The 15,863-nt window shown below is 44.0% G+C and overlaps 1 protein-coding gene across 1 annotated transcript in view; it reads right to left on the bottom strand.

Moving 5' to 3' along the window:
- The window catches only part of AGO3 (argonaute RISC catalytic component 3), a 34,899-nt gene extending 20,877 nt beyond the window's left edge, over window positions 1-14,022 (bottom strand). Inside the window, exons 1-5 of the mRNA XM_063356251.1 lie at window positions 13,847-14,022; window positions 5,387-5,558; window positions 3,178-3,298; window positions 2,408-2,616; window positions 1,078-1,214 (exon numbers count right to left, since the gene is read on the bottom strand). Coding sequence (XP_063212321.1) covers window positions 1,078-1,214; window positions 2,408-2,616; window positions 3,178-3,298; window positions 5,387-5,558; window positions 13,847-13,865 — 658 coding nt within the window. The 5' untranslated portion in view covers window positions 13,866-14,022. The remainder of the gene's footprint in view (window positions 1-1,077; window positions 1,215-2,407; window positions 2,617-3,177; window positions 3,299-5,386; window positions 5,559-13,846) is intronic.
- Window positions 14,023-15,863: the final 1,841 nt, after the last annotated feature.

Raw genomic sequence — 15,863 nt, 5'->3', positions numbered from 1 at the left:
AGAGATGCTAAGCACAACCTGAGGGAGAGTGCTTAACCTAGTGCAAAAGAGACAGACTGTTTACCTTGGTTTTGCAAAGCATTTCAAACAGAGAACAGAATGCGAATTAGAGAAAACTTTAGGTAGCACCTGCATCTCAAACACTGACATTTTTCAATAGCAGCTTAACAACTAAATAGACCCGAAGCGCTTACAGCACCGAGGAGTCTGACACAGGCACCAGTTGATCTCAGATGCATTCATCTGGGGCTTAATAAAGTGGTGCAAAGCAGATCTGATTTTGCATAAGAAAGCCCATCTCAATTAGCCCTATTCACTAAAGTGTTTGTGATACATTTTACAGAGTTTTCTTGGAAGTGCTGAACAACACCTACTGTGGGCAGCTGCACAGAGACACATCTTAAGCAATTTGCCTGTACTACTGTGGATGTACCAATACAGAAAATTAAGTAGGAAAACTAGCTATGCTAGACTTTTCCTTCCTATATAGGAATTATTTTTAATATAGCAGGTAAATTTCTGCCGTAACACTAACATGATGACAAATCCAGAGAAAAAGACTAGGATTTCTAGGGAGCCTTTGCTGCATAGGTCTGGTCTGAACTGGCTGAACAGGAAGGCAATGTATGCATCTGTACACTTCGTTATTATAATCTCCTACTGTTACCAGCAGACTGACTTCCCAGTTAATGTTGTGTTTCATGAGGATATTACAAAAGACAACTACTAAATCTTCAAACTGAGTAATGAGATGCAAGTATTTTTCAGGTGAAACTCCCTTACCTATAAAGCAATTAAAGTTTGAAAGTTTTCTTATTCTGATACAAATCCTAGCAAAATACCCCAAGCTACTTTAACTCTTTATTATTTACAGTATGAATTAAGAAATCAGAGTACAAGATAGCTTCTGGTTACTAAATCCCTCTGCACAGATGGCACCAGAAGTTATCACCACACAGAAACGTGGTACCACAAACGCAAGCACGTGGCAGTACAATGACCGAATGGCAAGGTCATTTTTATTCTTACAGACATCTTTGTCATTATCTTTATTCTTAACCCTGAATCCCAACTCACCATCAATATTGAGCATCATCTTCCACATGGCAGGCCGAACAGACTGATGGAACCCAAACCAGACCTCTCTACCCCCGCCCAAGGGGTGATCGTAGCCTTCCGGAGCTGAGAAAAAGGAGCGGCCCACAGGGGTGTACCTCGTGAAAGAGATGACCACACGTTTATGCTATTGCTTTCCAAATTAAAAAAACAAACACATCTATAATAAAGATTGTAACACACAGCATTATTTTTCTTTTTTGGAAATTTTGTGCCTAGAACCAAATTTAAACAATACACACGGAATGCTGCTGTTCCCATTAGAGGGATTTTAAACTTAGACACAAGACTTACCAGTTTTAGCAACGCACAACCACTTTCAGTTTTCACAAATCAAGAACTAAGTTAACTTCCCCTTCCTGATCTTCCACTTCAAGAAAATATAATCTCCATCACAGCAGATTCTGTACACCAGCACTGACCCTCAAATATCATTTTCCATGTTTAACTAGGGAACATTTGAATACAATGTACACTGAGAGAAGTAATAGCTTTGGTGGAAACGGAGAACTAGAGAAACTAATGTGTCTCAGGTAGAAAACAGCTGTTCAGGAACCTGCACAACTCCTCACATTTGTGATGGTCAGACATTAGTACAGAGGTTAACATCTTTCTGTTTCCTTAGGATCCAGGCACCTCAGAAACACTGGCTTCCATAAATGACCATAAGTCTGTCTTTTTTTTTTTAAAGGGTCAGTTATACCCAAGGAAAAACACCAGTGCAAAGCTGTCTAACACCAGCAATCAGACTTCAGAAGTAACTTTCATTGACCAAATAAAGCAAAATTAATTTGGCCTTCACTAATGTTTACGGGTTCTGAGATGAAGAATAAGAGACTTTGTTAGGAGAGGCATCTAGTCTCAACTGCGTCTTTAAAACACAGGAAGCATGCACCGTTGATGGGTATATCCAATTCCATCAAGGAATTGGAAAGACTCATGCTTTCAGACAGTCACTGCCATCAAGAGCACGATGCTTGGCTCAACTTGAGCAGAAAACATGAAAGCAGTGCTACAGCATACTATAACCTCTCAGTATTTCAAGTAAGGTCTATTGTAAGTGTCTCCTGTTTCTTGATCTTTTCAAACAAACACATCACCTGGAGTTTAAATGTCTACAGAAACAGATACTTCTACACAATTAGCGTCAGTCTCCCCAGTTCAGCTAACCAGCTGTGCTGCACGAGGGGAACCATCGCTTTTTCTTTTCACCTGTGAAGAAAGAGGGGTGAAGGCCTCCCCGGGAGGGTACTTCAGGCAAAGACAGACTGCGGGAAGACAGTGAACCTACTTCATGGAGGGCAGGTGTCGTAGCACCACATCGACAGCATGGACAGGGTTAGTGCTGATGGGTTTGTCTAGTTCCAGAGGCTCAGGCAAGGTTCTTCCTGTCAAAACTTCATGCAGCAAGTGCCAGCTCACCCGAGAAACAAACTTTATTGACACTTTGAAGGGACGATCTTTTCCACCTTCTCCCGGTAATGTCACATCCAAATCCACCTGGGTGAGGGAGGAAAAAAGTAATAACATTTTTTGAAAAGCAGCTGTTTAATCTCAAGTCTGGTGGCCTTACCAGAGTTTTCACTCCTCCCTCCCTCCCATAACTGGCCCAGAGACTCAAAACCTCAGATATTTAGGACACAGCACATTTGATAAGAGCACATTATCAAATGCACAAAATAAATGGAACTGGGTCCTCACCAAGCAGAAGAGGATCACGTAACTTTTTATTACCTTGAATCAGAAAACTCTTAATTCCAGAGAAACTGTCATTTGTTTTTTTAATAGTGCTTCGTCATAAGATAATGTATTACAGTCTGTAAAACTGAGTATTTAATAGATACTGCTGTAGAAAGAGGCTACTAAATTCTAGGGGAGGTGCTGAATGGAGCGATTACATGTACATTTACATACATCAGGATTTACAGAAAATACATTAGAACTCCGTTTCAATACAGATACTTTCATTTTTTCTGAACTCAGCAGTATTAGAAGTTGGGCTTGTTTCTTTTTCTTTCCTAAGAAGCTGTTACAAGTATCTTTTTTTCCCAGTTATCTTACCCCAGTAGTGGCCACAGGAAGCGGATTGGCCGTATAGAGGCTTCTTTTCCCATCATAAACCGGTCTACGGTCCCCAAATATTGTCACTTTAAAATGCTGCACCATTGAGTCCACCACCTCCCTAGAAAAGTTGATAATGACATTGAAGATGTTTTCAGAGAAGCATCAGACTGGCACTGGCTCCCACGCTCCCTGTGTTTTATTACTCCAGTGAATTCCAGAACACCCACTGATATTCCAAAAAGGTGCTTCACATACTTCGATGAAAATAATAGACAGACGCTAAAGAATGAAATCATAATCAATGCAAATGCTCAAATCCTGGAAAACACTGTTACTGAAATAATTTCAGAAAGTCCTAGAAATTACTGAGGCCTTTGTATAACCTTTATTATAGAAAACAAGGACACGCTCACCTTGGAAAAAGCCACAAGCTGGTATCATGAAAAACTAACACAAACTCACAGCTGAAAGGCAGTTCCTGAAGCAGAAGGTAACTGCACTGTCTACCTAGTAGCGTTCATCTGCTCTTCAATAAACAAGAGATTTGATTTCTGTCTACGTTGTATATAAAGATGAGGTACCTTAACAAAAAGGTCATAGCTTTAAGTCCTTAATAATCTGAGGTTTTACAACAAAATCAAGTAAAAGCCTGATCAAATTTGCAGGCAGAGCCTCCCAAAATTAGGAGTTGATGACAATAAAGAAAACAGTAACCTGATACAAGCACTGAAATCGCACTTGAAAAAACCCCATATAGTTTTTATATTATATAAAAAAAGGCTTCTTGATACAAGTAGTAGATAGGTCAGGTCCAAAGAGACTTTTGCAATACCTCTAACTGAAACGTCCCCTCAGGATTGGAATTCTTTGGGGATTCTTTGCGTTTCAGTGGCACAACTGTATCTTACTTGATACAACGTTAACTCCCTTATTCTACAAAAATTAAACACTTTTCTTAAGCATATGCGAACTAGCATTCTCACAAAGCAGAAGCCTACTAGCATACCATTTCCTGACCTGGCAACATTAACCTGAGGTACTTCAGGAAGACAATAAATATTGACTTCCTCTTCAAGCCAAATTAGTAGCAGCACTTTCACCTTTCAGCTGGGACTTGGGGAAAGGGAAGAAAAATCCTCCATTTCACAGTACTTATGTTACTAAACTCTCTGAATCCAAGTTCTTTCACTGGCTAAAAGCACGTCAATACACTTAAGCAACTTCAAAATGTCTCCTCAGTTGTGCGCCTGCCCCAGTCCATCTTATCTGACACCCCCGCTCCGCACCGGCACATTGCTCCCGTCTATCCAGCAACCATTCAGGAACTAAAACCCCCATTTATTCCAAATACAAGCATGCAGACAGGATGTTACTCAGAAACTATTTGAGAATAGCTGAATCTACGTAAATCCACTGACTTCTTAGAAATAACTGTCACAGCATGCAACAGAAAGGGGCAATATAATTCTAAGGAAAATTCTTCAAAGCAGGTATTTCAGCATCCTGATTTCAATTTAGGCTAACGGAAGCCATTCTTATTTGCGTAATTCACGGCACGCTATCCAAAGTTATTTATCCAGCAGATACTATATCCTTTTATTGGGCTTGTTTATACAAGCTCTTGCAGTTTTTAACTAACATCTGCCACATTTTCACACACATGAAAGCTGGTAAAGTAGCAGTATTTTTAAATAGCAATATTTTGTTGGTTAAACTCAAAAAGCCAGAGTTGCAGATGAAAGAAGAAAAAATTGCTTTTTCAGCTACCCTAAACTATAACTGATGAAACAGATTTCACAAGAGACTAACATGTAACTCCTACTAAAAAAATTATTCAATGCAGAGAAGAAATACAGGAAATATGAAATGTTGTAATCTTTAAAAAGCAAGAATGATTACAGCTCTAATGTCAGGTTTTCAATTAACTACTACTCCTGGGGGGGCTTCTCTGGCTCCCAAAATTCACGAGGTTTAGCCACTAAAGGTCAGCCCACTTCATAGCATCTGGTCGTAACCAAACCGAAGAGAAGCTGGAAAAGGCGCTGTACCCATCTCACAGATGTTTGTAAGAACTTGCACACAGGTCTCCACAGCATAATGCTCAGATTTTAAGCTACACAGAGATTATATTTACTTCAGTAGGTTCCTCTGTTGCTTAAAAATGTCAGTATCAGTATAATTTAAAAGACAAATTTCACCTTCTTACCTGTTCACCCTCCGAGGACACTTATCTGGTTTGATATCCACCTCATAGAGGTAAACATCAATCTTTGGGATTTCAACTTGGAAGCAGTTGGCCAGCAGTTTAATGGGTTTGCCCATGGTGCCATAGCCAGGACGCCTGGGCACCATGAGCAGGGGCTGTGCCCCGACGGGTCCTGCGAAGCAAAAAAAGATCACCCATTAGAAGATAAGCACAACAGACAGGCTGTGCTGCAAAAGCACCACTTGCTTATATTGCAGCAGTTTAAAAATACGTAAGGGTCCGCGCATTTGCAGGTATACACATACTCCTCTCCCACTGAGAGGCACGACTGTACCCCCTTTTCAAGTCTTAGGCCAAGGCTCAGGAGGAGCAGGCAGGGACCAGGGAACATCGGCTGTGCCACACAGCACACGAACAGCACACTAACCTATTAACTTCCAAACGAACACTTCCCTGTTTTTCCTCCACCCACACCTAGACTGTTCCCTTACTGATGAGTTTCAGCTTCTGTGGTTAGCGTGAAGAAAATCAGGACATTTCCAAAACAAACAAAAAAGTGTGCTTTTCCTTGCCACACTTTACTACTGTGGAACGTCCGTCTGCCTTCAAAACACAAAATATTTTACAAGTCTTTTCTGAACACCCTAGTAATAACAAAGTTGTCCGAAAATACAAAAATATGAAAGTAATTTTTTTTGCAATAAACTCTTAATTTCATTACCATTATTAGCTTAGTCTTGGAAGACAGATTATTCTTGAACTTTGCTGGCTGAAAATAGATGAAGAGAAAACCGTTACCTCCCATCTAACTGCACCGATAAAGCCGATTGACCAGAAGAGGAAAGACTCAGATTAAGACACAGGATTGTAAAACTCTTGATTACTTATATGTTAGAGAACACCCATTGCTGCTCAGAGAAAACAAAGTCTGCAATAAGAGATGGGTATTTTGAAAGTCAGTTAAAAACTCCTGTTTAGTAATATACATTATATCCTCATCTGGTTATCTATTTAATTTACTTTGCACCATTCAGATGGGAATCCTCAGCTGAACATCTGGGTTACTCACACCTTACAAAACCAAACACACTAGTAAACACAGCCCACTTTCAAGAATTTCTACTGGTATTTCCACTTAAAAATTACCTCTTTCCAATCAAGAAACAACAACAAAACCAACATGCTTTGTAGCCCGAGTTTTAAAAAATTACTCATGGAACAAATGTCATGATTTACAGAGCTCTTGATTAAGTTAGTTAAAAGTTCTCCCCTCTCCTCCCACTCAGTGACGCAGACAGCAATTCCAGCCCACTCATTTTCATAGAAGAGTTAAAATGTCAAGTGCTGGTAAAAATGTCTTATTTGCCTTTTGATTAATCTCCACCGTTCCTGGAAAAAAACCTCACAATATCTTGAAGAAAACTGTGTACTGAGACTAGGTGAACATCAAAGCAAAGTTCCACTGTAACATTTGTCTGGCTCTACCCAGAAACCTACCAAAAAGTTCTGAGCAGGCTTGGCTTCCAGCCATAAGATAGAACAAAAACATAAACCAAGCAGCATCCTTTAAAACACCCTCACAGACTATGCTTATGCAAAACTTGTTCCAAGCATCTGTTCTCTTCAACTTTTTCTTCATTTTAATACCGTCACACGAGTAAAAGCAGGTCTACAATTTACTCCAGATATATTTTCAGAATACAAGCATATGCAAAAGTTACTACTAAACATCTGAGTGGCATAAATGACTCAATAGACTATTTTAATATTACAAAGACATACATGTCATCGTTTATATTTATTTCATATCCGTAGGAAATGCTGACAAAACTGCCGAAATAAAGATAACATTAAAAAGCTTGCTACAGTCTGGTCTGCCCTGTAAGAAATGCTGCTCTTAGTTACTAAGCGAGGCAGGGTGCGCTCCAGAGTCCCGACTCAGAAGAGAGATGCTCTGCCCAAAGCCAAGCACACAAGCGTGTCCCCAGCCTCCGCGCTCCGGACAACAGTGGTGAACAAACCGAGAACCTCCTGGCTGTTTGACAAAGGCTCCTTCGCCTCCCTTGTTCGCGGCACCACGCACGGCTCCTCAGGAAACAGCTCACTCTTCAAGAAAGTAGAACCCAGAATTTGGCAAACAGGAATTTTGCCAATTACCACTTTGGCAAACAGAAGTGACCAATAGCTGAATAAGAAGTGCAGGTCCTACACGCTCTTCAGGAATAATTTTTAAAATTCAGCTATTTTGCTGTCATTTTGTGATACACATGCTCCCTTGGGCACGTTAACTTAAGAACAGGAGCGTGTTGTAACTCAGTTCTGCTATCACTGTCCAAATATGCTAGCACCCACTCGGAATATCCTGCTTTCAAAATACACTAAGTTGCCAGATTGCACGTTGTGAAAGTCTGTGTCACTGGCTTCAAACCTGTGACTCAAAACCCAATAGAACATAAATAACAAGCGACTCTCTGAGGACAGCTCCTGCTCCCGTATCACATCCGTGACTCACGCAGCCTCATGCCTAAGTCCTGTGTCAAGCTCATGGAAATAAACACACCAACCAAAAACACTAAAAGTAGTCTAAATAGCACAGGATGACTGTGAGTGGCAGACCAATTCCTCCCTGTTATTTAACCATTGCAAAACTGAAGTCGTGAGAGTTTCAGAAATCCTTGCAGAAGCCCTGCTGCCACACAGCCTGGCCCCACGGCAGACGGCAGGTACTGGTCTCCCAGTGCCCCCAGAACAGCAGCTCTGTACTGCCCACTTGTACACAAGGGATTTTCAAGAGGAGAAACTTGCGTTTAAGAAACTATTACAACTCTGCCATTAGGGCATCAGATATGCAGATATACTCATATACTCTTAAAAAGCCAAAAACCCCATAAACCAAGACTGTTTAGCATGCCAGAATAGCACCCAATTCATAAAACCAGTTAAGTAAAGTCCCCAGCAGAACAATGAACACACAGACAGGAACTAAAACTGGCGCTACAGACAGATTCCTGGAAGGCTTTTCTACAGCAAGGGAGTACATTTCAAGAAGATACGAGATCCGCCACTAAATCACTTCGACCTCCTGAATGTGCAGTTACTCATTAGGAAACATACAGGAAAAATCTGCAGAGAAAATTTTAACTAAGCATTTAAATCAGTAATAACACAAGCTAGGAAAAAAAAATACCTCTTCAGGACCTAAAGGTATATCAATTTATAAATTACCAATCACAGCATTGCTGAAGTCATTATTTATGACCATCCTTCAGCAATGTGGGAAGACTTTTTTCTCCCAGGTGAATGCTCAATAGACAAGTAGGAGCCAAAGCCCTTGCAATGTGCCTGCAAAAATTGAATACTAAACCACGAAAGCTCCGTTTACTCTGTTCACCAGCAGCAGAGACGGTGGTTTGCTCCCCGCCACCATCAGAAGTTGGTGTCTCGCACCCGCTATGTCTCACAGGGGATTTACAGCGGCATTTCCCACATGGGCGTTGTGGGGACGCCAGCGGTGCCAGGCTGGGGACAGGCAACCTACGTCCCGTCACCAGCAGAGAGGGACAAGATTTTGAAGAGCTTTGCTTATATTTAACCCAATGTTTCAACAACCCCCCCCCCCCCAAAAAAAAAAGATGAAAAAGGAATTGTCACTTTTAGAAGGCCTAATGAGGAAACTAACATTTCAAAACTTAAAAAAAAAAAAAAAAAAAAAAATCGCTAAAACAGAATAAGTGTATTGTTTATAAAATACATTCTGAAGAAAAACCTCATACCAATACTACTTTTTCAAAGAGCTAAGGTTTGGCGTAACATTAAAAATACATGGACAAAGAAATTAATTTCAAGTGTGGCACCTCCACCAACAGAACCATCTACTCCAACAGAACTTGAAAAGAGCGGAAATTTGCAGTTGTCATTATTCAGAGCCACAATTTGAAAATTCCCATTCAAGTCAGATCATATTCCAGACCAACATGGAAGTCCCTCTCATGATTTAAATGAGCCCTGAATCACAATCTTTTCTTCTGCGAAATTATAGATGTTAGAGCAAAAAAGGTTAAACACAGCAAAACCTGTCTGTAATTTCTACGGCAATACAGCCGGCAGTATAGAACACACCTGGCCTGCATCCAAAGCACAGGCTTGAGTCTACCTAGCAACCAAGCAAAGCCCTAATCGCAATAAAGCCTGAGTAGAAAAAGCAAAAGCACAGAAACCTGCAAATTCTTTCAACAAACTAAACTGAAGCTTTTGGCATGCAAAACAGTTTTACAGCGTGAACGAAAATACTGATTTCTAGTAAGATGCTAACAGACAATAGAGATTTCCTTACATGATCCTTTCCTTACAGAAAGGGACATCAGTACCAAGCTTCCAGCAAAAAAATTATCCTCTTTCCTATTGTGGGCTTCAGCATTATAAAACCAGAAAATATTAACAGACGATCACCTAGTAGTTTTACTTTTGTTTAGAAAACAGTTCCAAATCTCTAATTGAATGGGTGATTGCACAGCCTTAAAAACACGATAGAGGACTTAACAGGTAAAATATTATTTAAGCTCTGGCTCAGTAACACAAGGCAGATTTGTCCCGATCTCAGCTGAGGGGAGCAGCTCTCCCTGGAGCAGGGAGAGGACGGAGAGGGGGGGAAAAAAGACTCCCTTTCAGAGGGCCCCTGGTCTCTGCTTGGACTCAGAGGCCCAGCCTGTGGAGCTCAAAGAAAATCCTATCACTATTGAAAAATAAGTTAATTCTAGATTAAAAAACTAGATAGGGAAGATTATATTTAAATGTTGGTTTCAATAATTGAGCTCCTTACTTATGCCAGAAATCAGGAATTGCCTTATTTCCGTAGCTGCAGCCTCGCTGGTGGCATTACATTATTTATGAGTAATGCAATCCACGTTTTCTAAACATTCCTACTTGTAATTTAGGCTTTTTTTTTTTTAAGGTTGCAGATAATAAGTCATGTTAGAACTCATCAAAAGCCAACGTTTTGATGCCATGCTCAGTGACAGCCAACTGCACAAGTAAATACTGGTGTCCTGACTTGTTCTATCCTAACAAATTTACAGAACATACAGTGAAGTGTTTTGGAAGCATTTGCAAGGTAATAAATGCTTCTGAACCATTACAAAAATATAATCATAAAGAACTTTAAGCTTAAAAAAAAGCAGCTTACATGCACATTGTAAAGTTAATACCTAACTGCTCCAGAAGAGAACACAGAAACTCACAGTAACACAACAATGCTCTTCCCTTGAAGGTACTGCCGGAGAACAGGACGGTCCGTTATCACTGTGTGCAGATATACCACGATTTGCCACCGAAAGAAACCTTTACGCACATGTACTTGCGTTTACACACAAAAAGATATCCCAGTTTATAATCAAGTACGTAATTCTTGATGCGCTCATTTTTATTTTCCTGGTTTCGTATTTACCGTTTTGAAAACGACATAATTCTTCCCCCTTACTCACTAACTTTGAATTGCCGTTAGGAAGAGAGCAAAACATGACATCCATCTACCTGCCACTGAGGTTTCAAATTTAAGATGCAAGCAATTCCCCTTTTTCCAATTGATTGTCTGAAAAATATCTAAGAGCACAGCAGTAAGGTCTGAGACACACGGTCATATTACTCAACCTCAAACCACGCTACCAGGAAGCCGCTCACAGAATAAAATACAGTTTTAACAGTTATTAAATTGAAGTTTTTTAAATGTAATACTGAAATGTACTTCACATCCTAACAAGTTTTGCATGTGAATAAAACTGAAAGAAGCAGTAAGTTCATGATGAATGTCACTGTTTTCAGAAAAATGCACTAGAGCACGAAGTAATAAGAAACTATGACTGACGAACATTAACAACAAAACTGACTTGTGTCCAACTCTAACCTTTTCTTTAATGCAGAGGTAAGTGCTTTGCGTGACAGTTTGGTTATACGGTCTAGTCTAACGAGTCAGTTATCAAATAGCTGTGATCAGCTGGCAAGTCACCCTGCTTGCTGCGACTTCTCACTCCAAATTCAAGACAAGTCTTAGGACCGTATCAGCTGAATTTTCAGAGTATCCAGCAAGACGGCACGGCGTCAATGGCAGGCTGGCTCCACTGCGGGACTCAGCTGGAGCCGCATACGGTGGGAGGCTGTGGTTCGATTCGTGTTTAACACATACCAGATGTGTCGAAAGGCACATAAACTGTATATTCCTGTCATTTCTTTCAATTTCTATTGTAAGTTAGCCGAATAAATACCCTGACACCTTTACCGCTAAGGAAGTACAGCTATGAGGAGCTTCCACTGCAGCTCCAGAGAGAGCTGCCACTGTAACTCCACCACATGTGTTCTGGAATAGAGTAACTTTTGAAGGCACTTATGATTCATTTCCCTTCCCTCCTCTACCCCACCCACAAAAATGTAACTTTTAATGGGGCTCCCAAATCACTGCTCTTAACACGGGAAGAAAAAAGTAAATTCTCAGAATCTTATCTGCCCAAAGTTTGTCTAGAAAAGCCAAAAGAAGATCAAAGGTGTCTGCAGTGCTTCATTAAAAACATACTATACTGGAGTCAAGAAACACCAATTTGACACTTAACACGAAAAGCTGTGAACTCTGAAGGAACAATTTATGAAATACACGTGAAAACATACACAGCAGTCCGATTTGACTCAATTACACCACAGAGCACCCTCAGTTCCTTGGCAGCACTGTTTTAACATACCTGCCTTTTGGAAGTTTACTTAACGCTCTGCTGGTGCGACACCGAATTCGATCTTTCACCAAGACCTGCTTTTACTTTGCTTCACCTTTTTTACAGGGAGCATTTTACTGCTATTCCTTGGTTTCCTTGATTTCACCACTACCTGCACCCTGAACAGACAGCTTCACGTCCTTCTGCTTTAAACTATGCTCGCATTATTTGGACCAGAAGACGCATAGTTGCTAGATTTCACAGGCTAACCCTGTCCCACAAACAGGAAGCCACCTACAGCACTGCTTCATGCTTCCATCCTTTACTCCAGGTATACTCACGATCCCATCTTTGTTTCCCCGCTTTATGGTGAGACTCTGCTTATTCTAACCTATATTTTCCCTTCACAGACAGAAAAGGAAGCACAACTCAATGTCCTTCTCCCTTTTATAACAGAACTTTAACCCTCATTTGCTGCTGTTTGTGCCCTCCTGTACCAGTTCTGGTGCCTGATGGCCAGAAGGTCCCCTCAAACTCGGAATGTTAACATCACGCTTAACGCTCCCCTCGTTACACAGCAGACATGGAAGGAAACATCCACCTATTTACCATGAGACAAACAGAACTGTACCAAGTTATAGTTAAAGTTAACATACACAGTATACGAGCACACCATCTTAATTCCATCAGATTGCTAAAATCCAGCATCTTCCTAAAATGGTTTCAACCCCATCATATACCTCATTAAGCAAGGACATAGCTTAGGTGCCAAGTTTTTCCATCCAAATCCATCGTTATCTTAAATCTCCATGTAAGTTACAAAAGTATCTATCTACACATGATGAAAACACATGTTTTGCATTGACACTTTCAGCCTCATGTTTTCAGTAGCTGTGGCACATCCTGAAGTGACAGAAACGGAATTCCAAGTGGCTTTAACATTCCCTTTGCCATCCAGCTATGACACAAGCTGCCGACCAAACACTGCCCAAACCTGAACTCTCCTTCCACTTTTCTGGCAAGCTTGAAGACAAATTATTTCCATAAACTGAAGCAGAAGTTCCTTCTCCAACTCTCAAAATACCCCACAAACACCCAGGTTACAAATACTGGGCATCTGCTTCCCATGGGAAAGGGTCAAACGACCGAAGGCAAAACCATACGGTTCCTGGCTTTGTCGCGGTGCAGCAGCACTCACTCCCGAAGGTATGATCAGCCTTAAAGTTCCAGCACCCGCAAGTAGCTGCACAACGGTATGCAGCTCGTATTTACCCAGCAGAAGATGCTGAAACGAGCAGTTACCGGTAACTGCCTGTGCCGACGGTGACGGTTCAGCTTCCGAGGTGGCATCTGAGAGTCACCATCACAGTTACAAGATTATGCAAGCTGGCCTACCGCCGCTGCCTGGGAACGCTCGTTATGAAATACAATAAGTTAATTCCCTACCGTTTTTGGCACAGAGAACCGGCAGCGGCGCAGGACGCGGTGCCCAGCTTTCCCCGGTTACCGGAGACGCACCGCAAGGGCTCCTCCCGCCCGGCCGGCGGGGCAGACCCCCTCCCGCCCGCTTGACCCGCCAGACCAACCCGCACGGCCTCCCCGCCGCTCCCGCCGGCACAGGCCACTCCGCCAGGGCGGGAACCGTGAGAGCCCCCGCTCTGGCCGGGCAGCGGGGCCCGGGGTAGGACCGAACCGCCCCCGGCCCCAAAACGATCCGCAGGGCCCAGCCCCGCCAGGTCGCCCCACCGCCGCCGCCCGCGCTCACCTGCGCTGCCGATTTCCATTCATGGAGCTGGGCGCAGCCGCTCGGGGCTGCGGGCTCCGCCGCTCGGCCGGGCCCGACGGCCGGCTCGGGGCTGCGCTGGGCTGGGTTGGGCGGCGGCCCGGTTCGCCCCGCTCCCCCGCAGGCCGCGGCCCGGCGCGTCGCCTCGGCCGCCCGCAGCGCCCGGCCCGGCCCAGCCCGGCCCAGCCCCTGAGGCGGCGGCGCGCGGCAACCGGAGACAACCCCCCCCCCCCACCCCCCCGGACGGAAGTTGCGTGGCCGCCCGCAGCCCCGGCTCGCGCTGCCGCTCTGGCCCCGCCGCAAGCGCGCCCCAACCGCCGGAAGTCCCACCCCCGCACGCCGGGCCGCGCGCCCTTTCCGGGGGCGTGGCTTCCGGGCGGGTGAGCGCGCGGGACTGAGCGGGACCGGAAGTGGCCGGTGTGGTCGCTCGGCAACGGAGCGGGCGGCGGGAGCGGCGGCAGCGGTGGCGGGGCCGGGCCGGGGAGCGGGGCCGGGCCCGGGCCCGGGCCCGTCAGTCAGCGGTAGCTCCCGTGGAGCGGGGCTGGGCGGGAGGGATGGGGCCGGCCGTGAGCCGGCCCCGCGGCCGGACACCGGGCCCGTCCCCACCGGAGGGGCCGAAGGCGGGCGCCCGCGGGGGTCACAGGGCCCGGGTTTCCCGTTACTTCAGGATTTTCAGCCGCCTCAGCCCGCAGCTGCCCTGTGGTCTCCCTCCCCCAGCCTCCCGAGCACGCTGCAGCCGTCACGTACGACGGCATAAACTTAGAGCGTATGTCTGCCCTTTTCTCAGGTTTTGGCGGTGTTTTTAACAGTCTTTGCTACCACTTTGTTAGAGATGTGGTGCCCAAATTGTCACAAAGCAGCAGAGGGTGAAAGGAGCAAAGCAGCTCTGTGCACGTGGGGAAGCGACTCAGAGATACCGGGCTCAGCTGGGCCGGGCAGTGGCACCTTTCTCTCTTACTTCCTCTTCCCCAAAAGACCATTTTTTGGTAAGAACAGTAGAGTGAGAGTTGTCCAAGCGGGTTTGAGCCTGCTAGTCGATAAGAAGAAATGATGTCACCTTTCCTGGTTGTGAGGGGCACTTCCCCAGCCAAACAGCCAGGGAGGTAGTGAAGAACTGGAATTTTGGGCCAGCAGAAAAGGAGATTCTTAATCCAGATTTCAGAATCATTATTAAGAATCCTGGAGACTGCCAGCTAAATTAGTCTTAAAGAGTGTAAATTTAGTTATCAGGCAAGCTACACAGTAAGGATTCTAAACCCATGCAAATTAAAAGTAAACTATTAGAATATTTCCTGAGAGGGAAGGGGAAACGTGATCACCAAGATCAAGCAGATACGGCGGAGGAAGGGAGACCTCTGCAAAATGCACAGACGTTAGAGGTGTGCGAGCACCTCTGCTCCCGCAGCTGAGGACAAGGTAACCAGAACCGAGGGCCAGGGCTCAAATGCCCATCTCGCATTCGAAACCAAGGAGCCCGACCTGTTTTCCAGGACTTCAGACCCAGACCCACAAGGCATAGTGCCCTGGAAACTGCAAAAGATTTCTATTATACAGTAGGATTTAAAGAAAAGGTGCTATAACATTAGAAACGGCAGGAGGATGTGTGCAGAATCTGCACAGATGCTCAGTTCAGATTCTGCATGCTACAGGTCAAGTAAATTAGCTAACGAGTACGTGCATGCCATTAGCAAGCACTTCCTTAAAATTGCTTAGCATTATTCAAAAACCCGCAGTTACAGCTCAACTGCTAAATAATTCATCGTCTAAAGGTATGTCAATACACGTTTGCAACTTAAAGCACAAGCAGATCTGAAGAAGTCTGAGGATGGCAAACAACCCCCAGGGCTGGGCCCTAAGACACAACCATGAGCCATAGGACGTTCAAGGAATTCCAAAGCTGGGAAATATAAAACGTGACACGCAGCACAGAAACGCAGAGGATGGAGTTTAACCCCGATCCAAAAGGAGTCCGAAATCTGTCCTTAAAGCACCTTGGAGC

Source organism: Chroicocephalus ridibundus, chromosome 19 (assembly GCF_963924245.1).
Source record: "Chroicocephalus ridibundus chromosome 19, bChrRid1.1, whole genome shotgun sequence".
In the NCBI taxonomy this organism is placed as follows: domain Eukaryota; kingdom Metazoa; phylum Chordata; class Aves; order Charadriiformes; family Laridae; genus Chroicocephalus; species Chroicocephalus ridibundus.
Note: the sequence above shows the minus strand (reverse complement) of the source record. Positions and strands in the feature narration are given on the sequence as shown.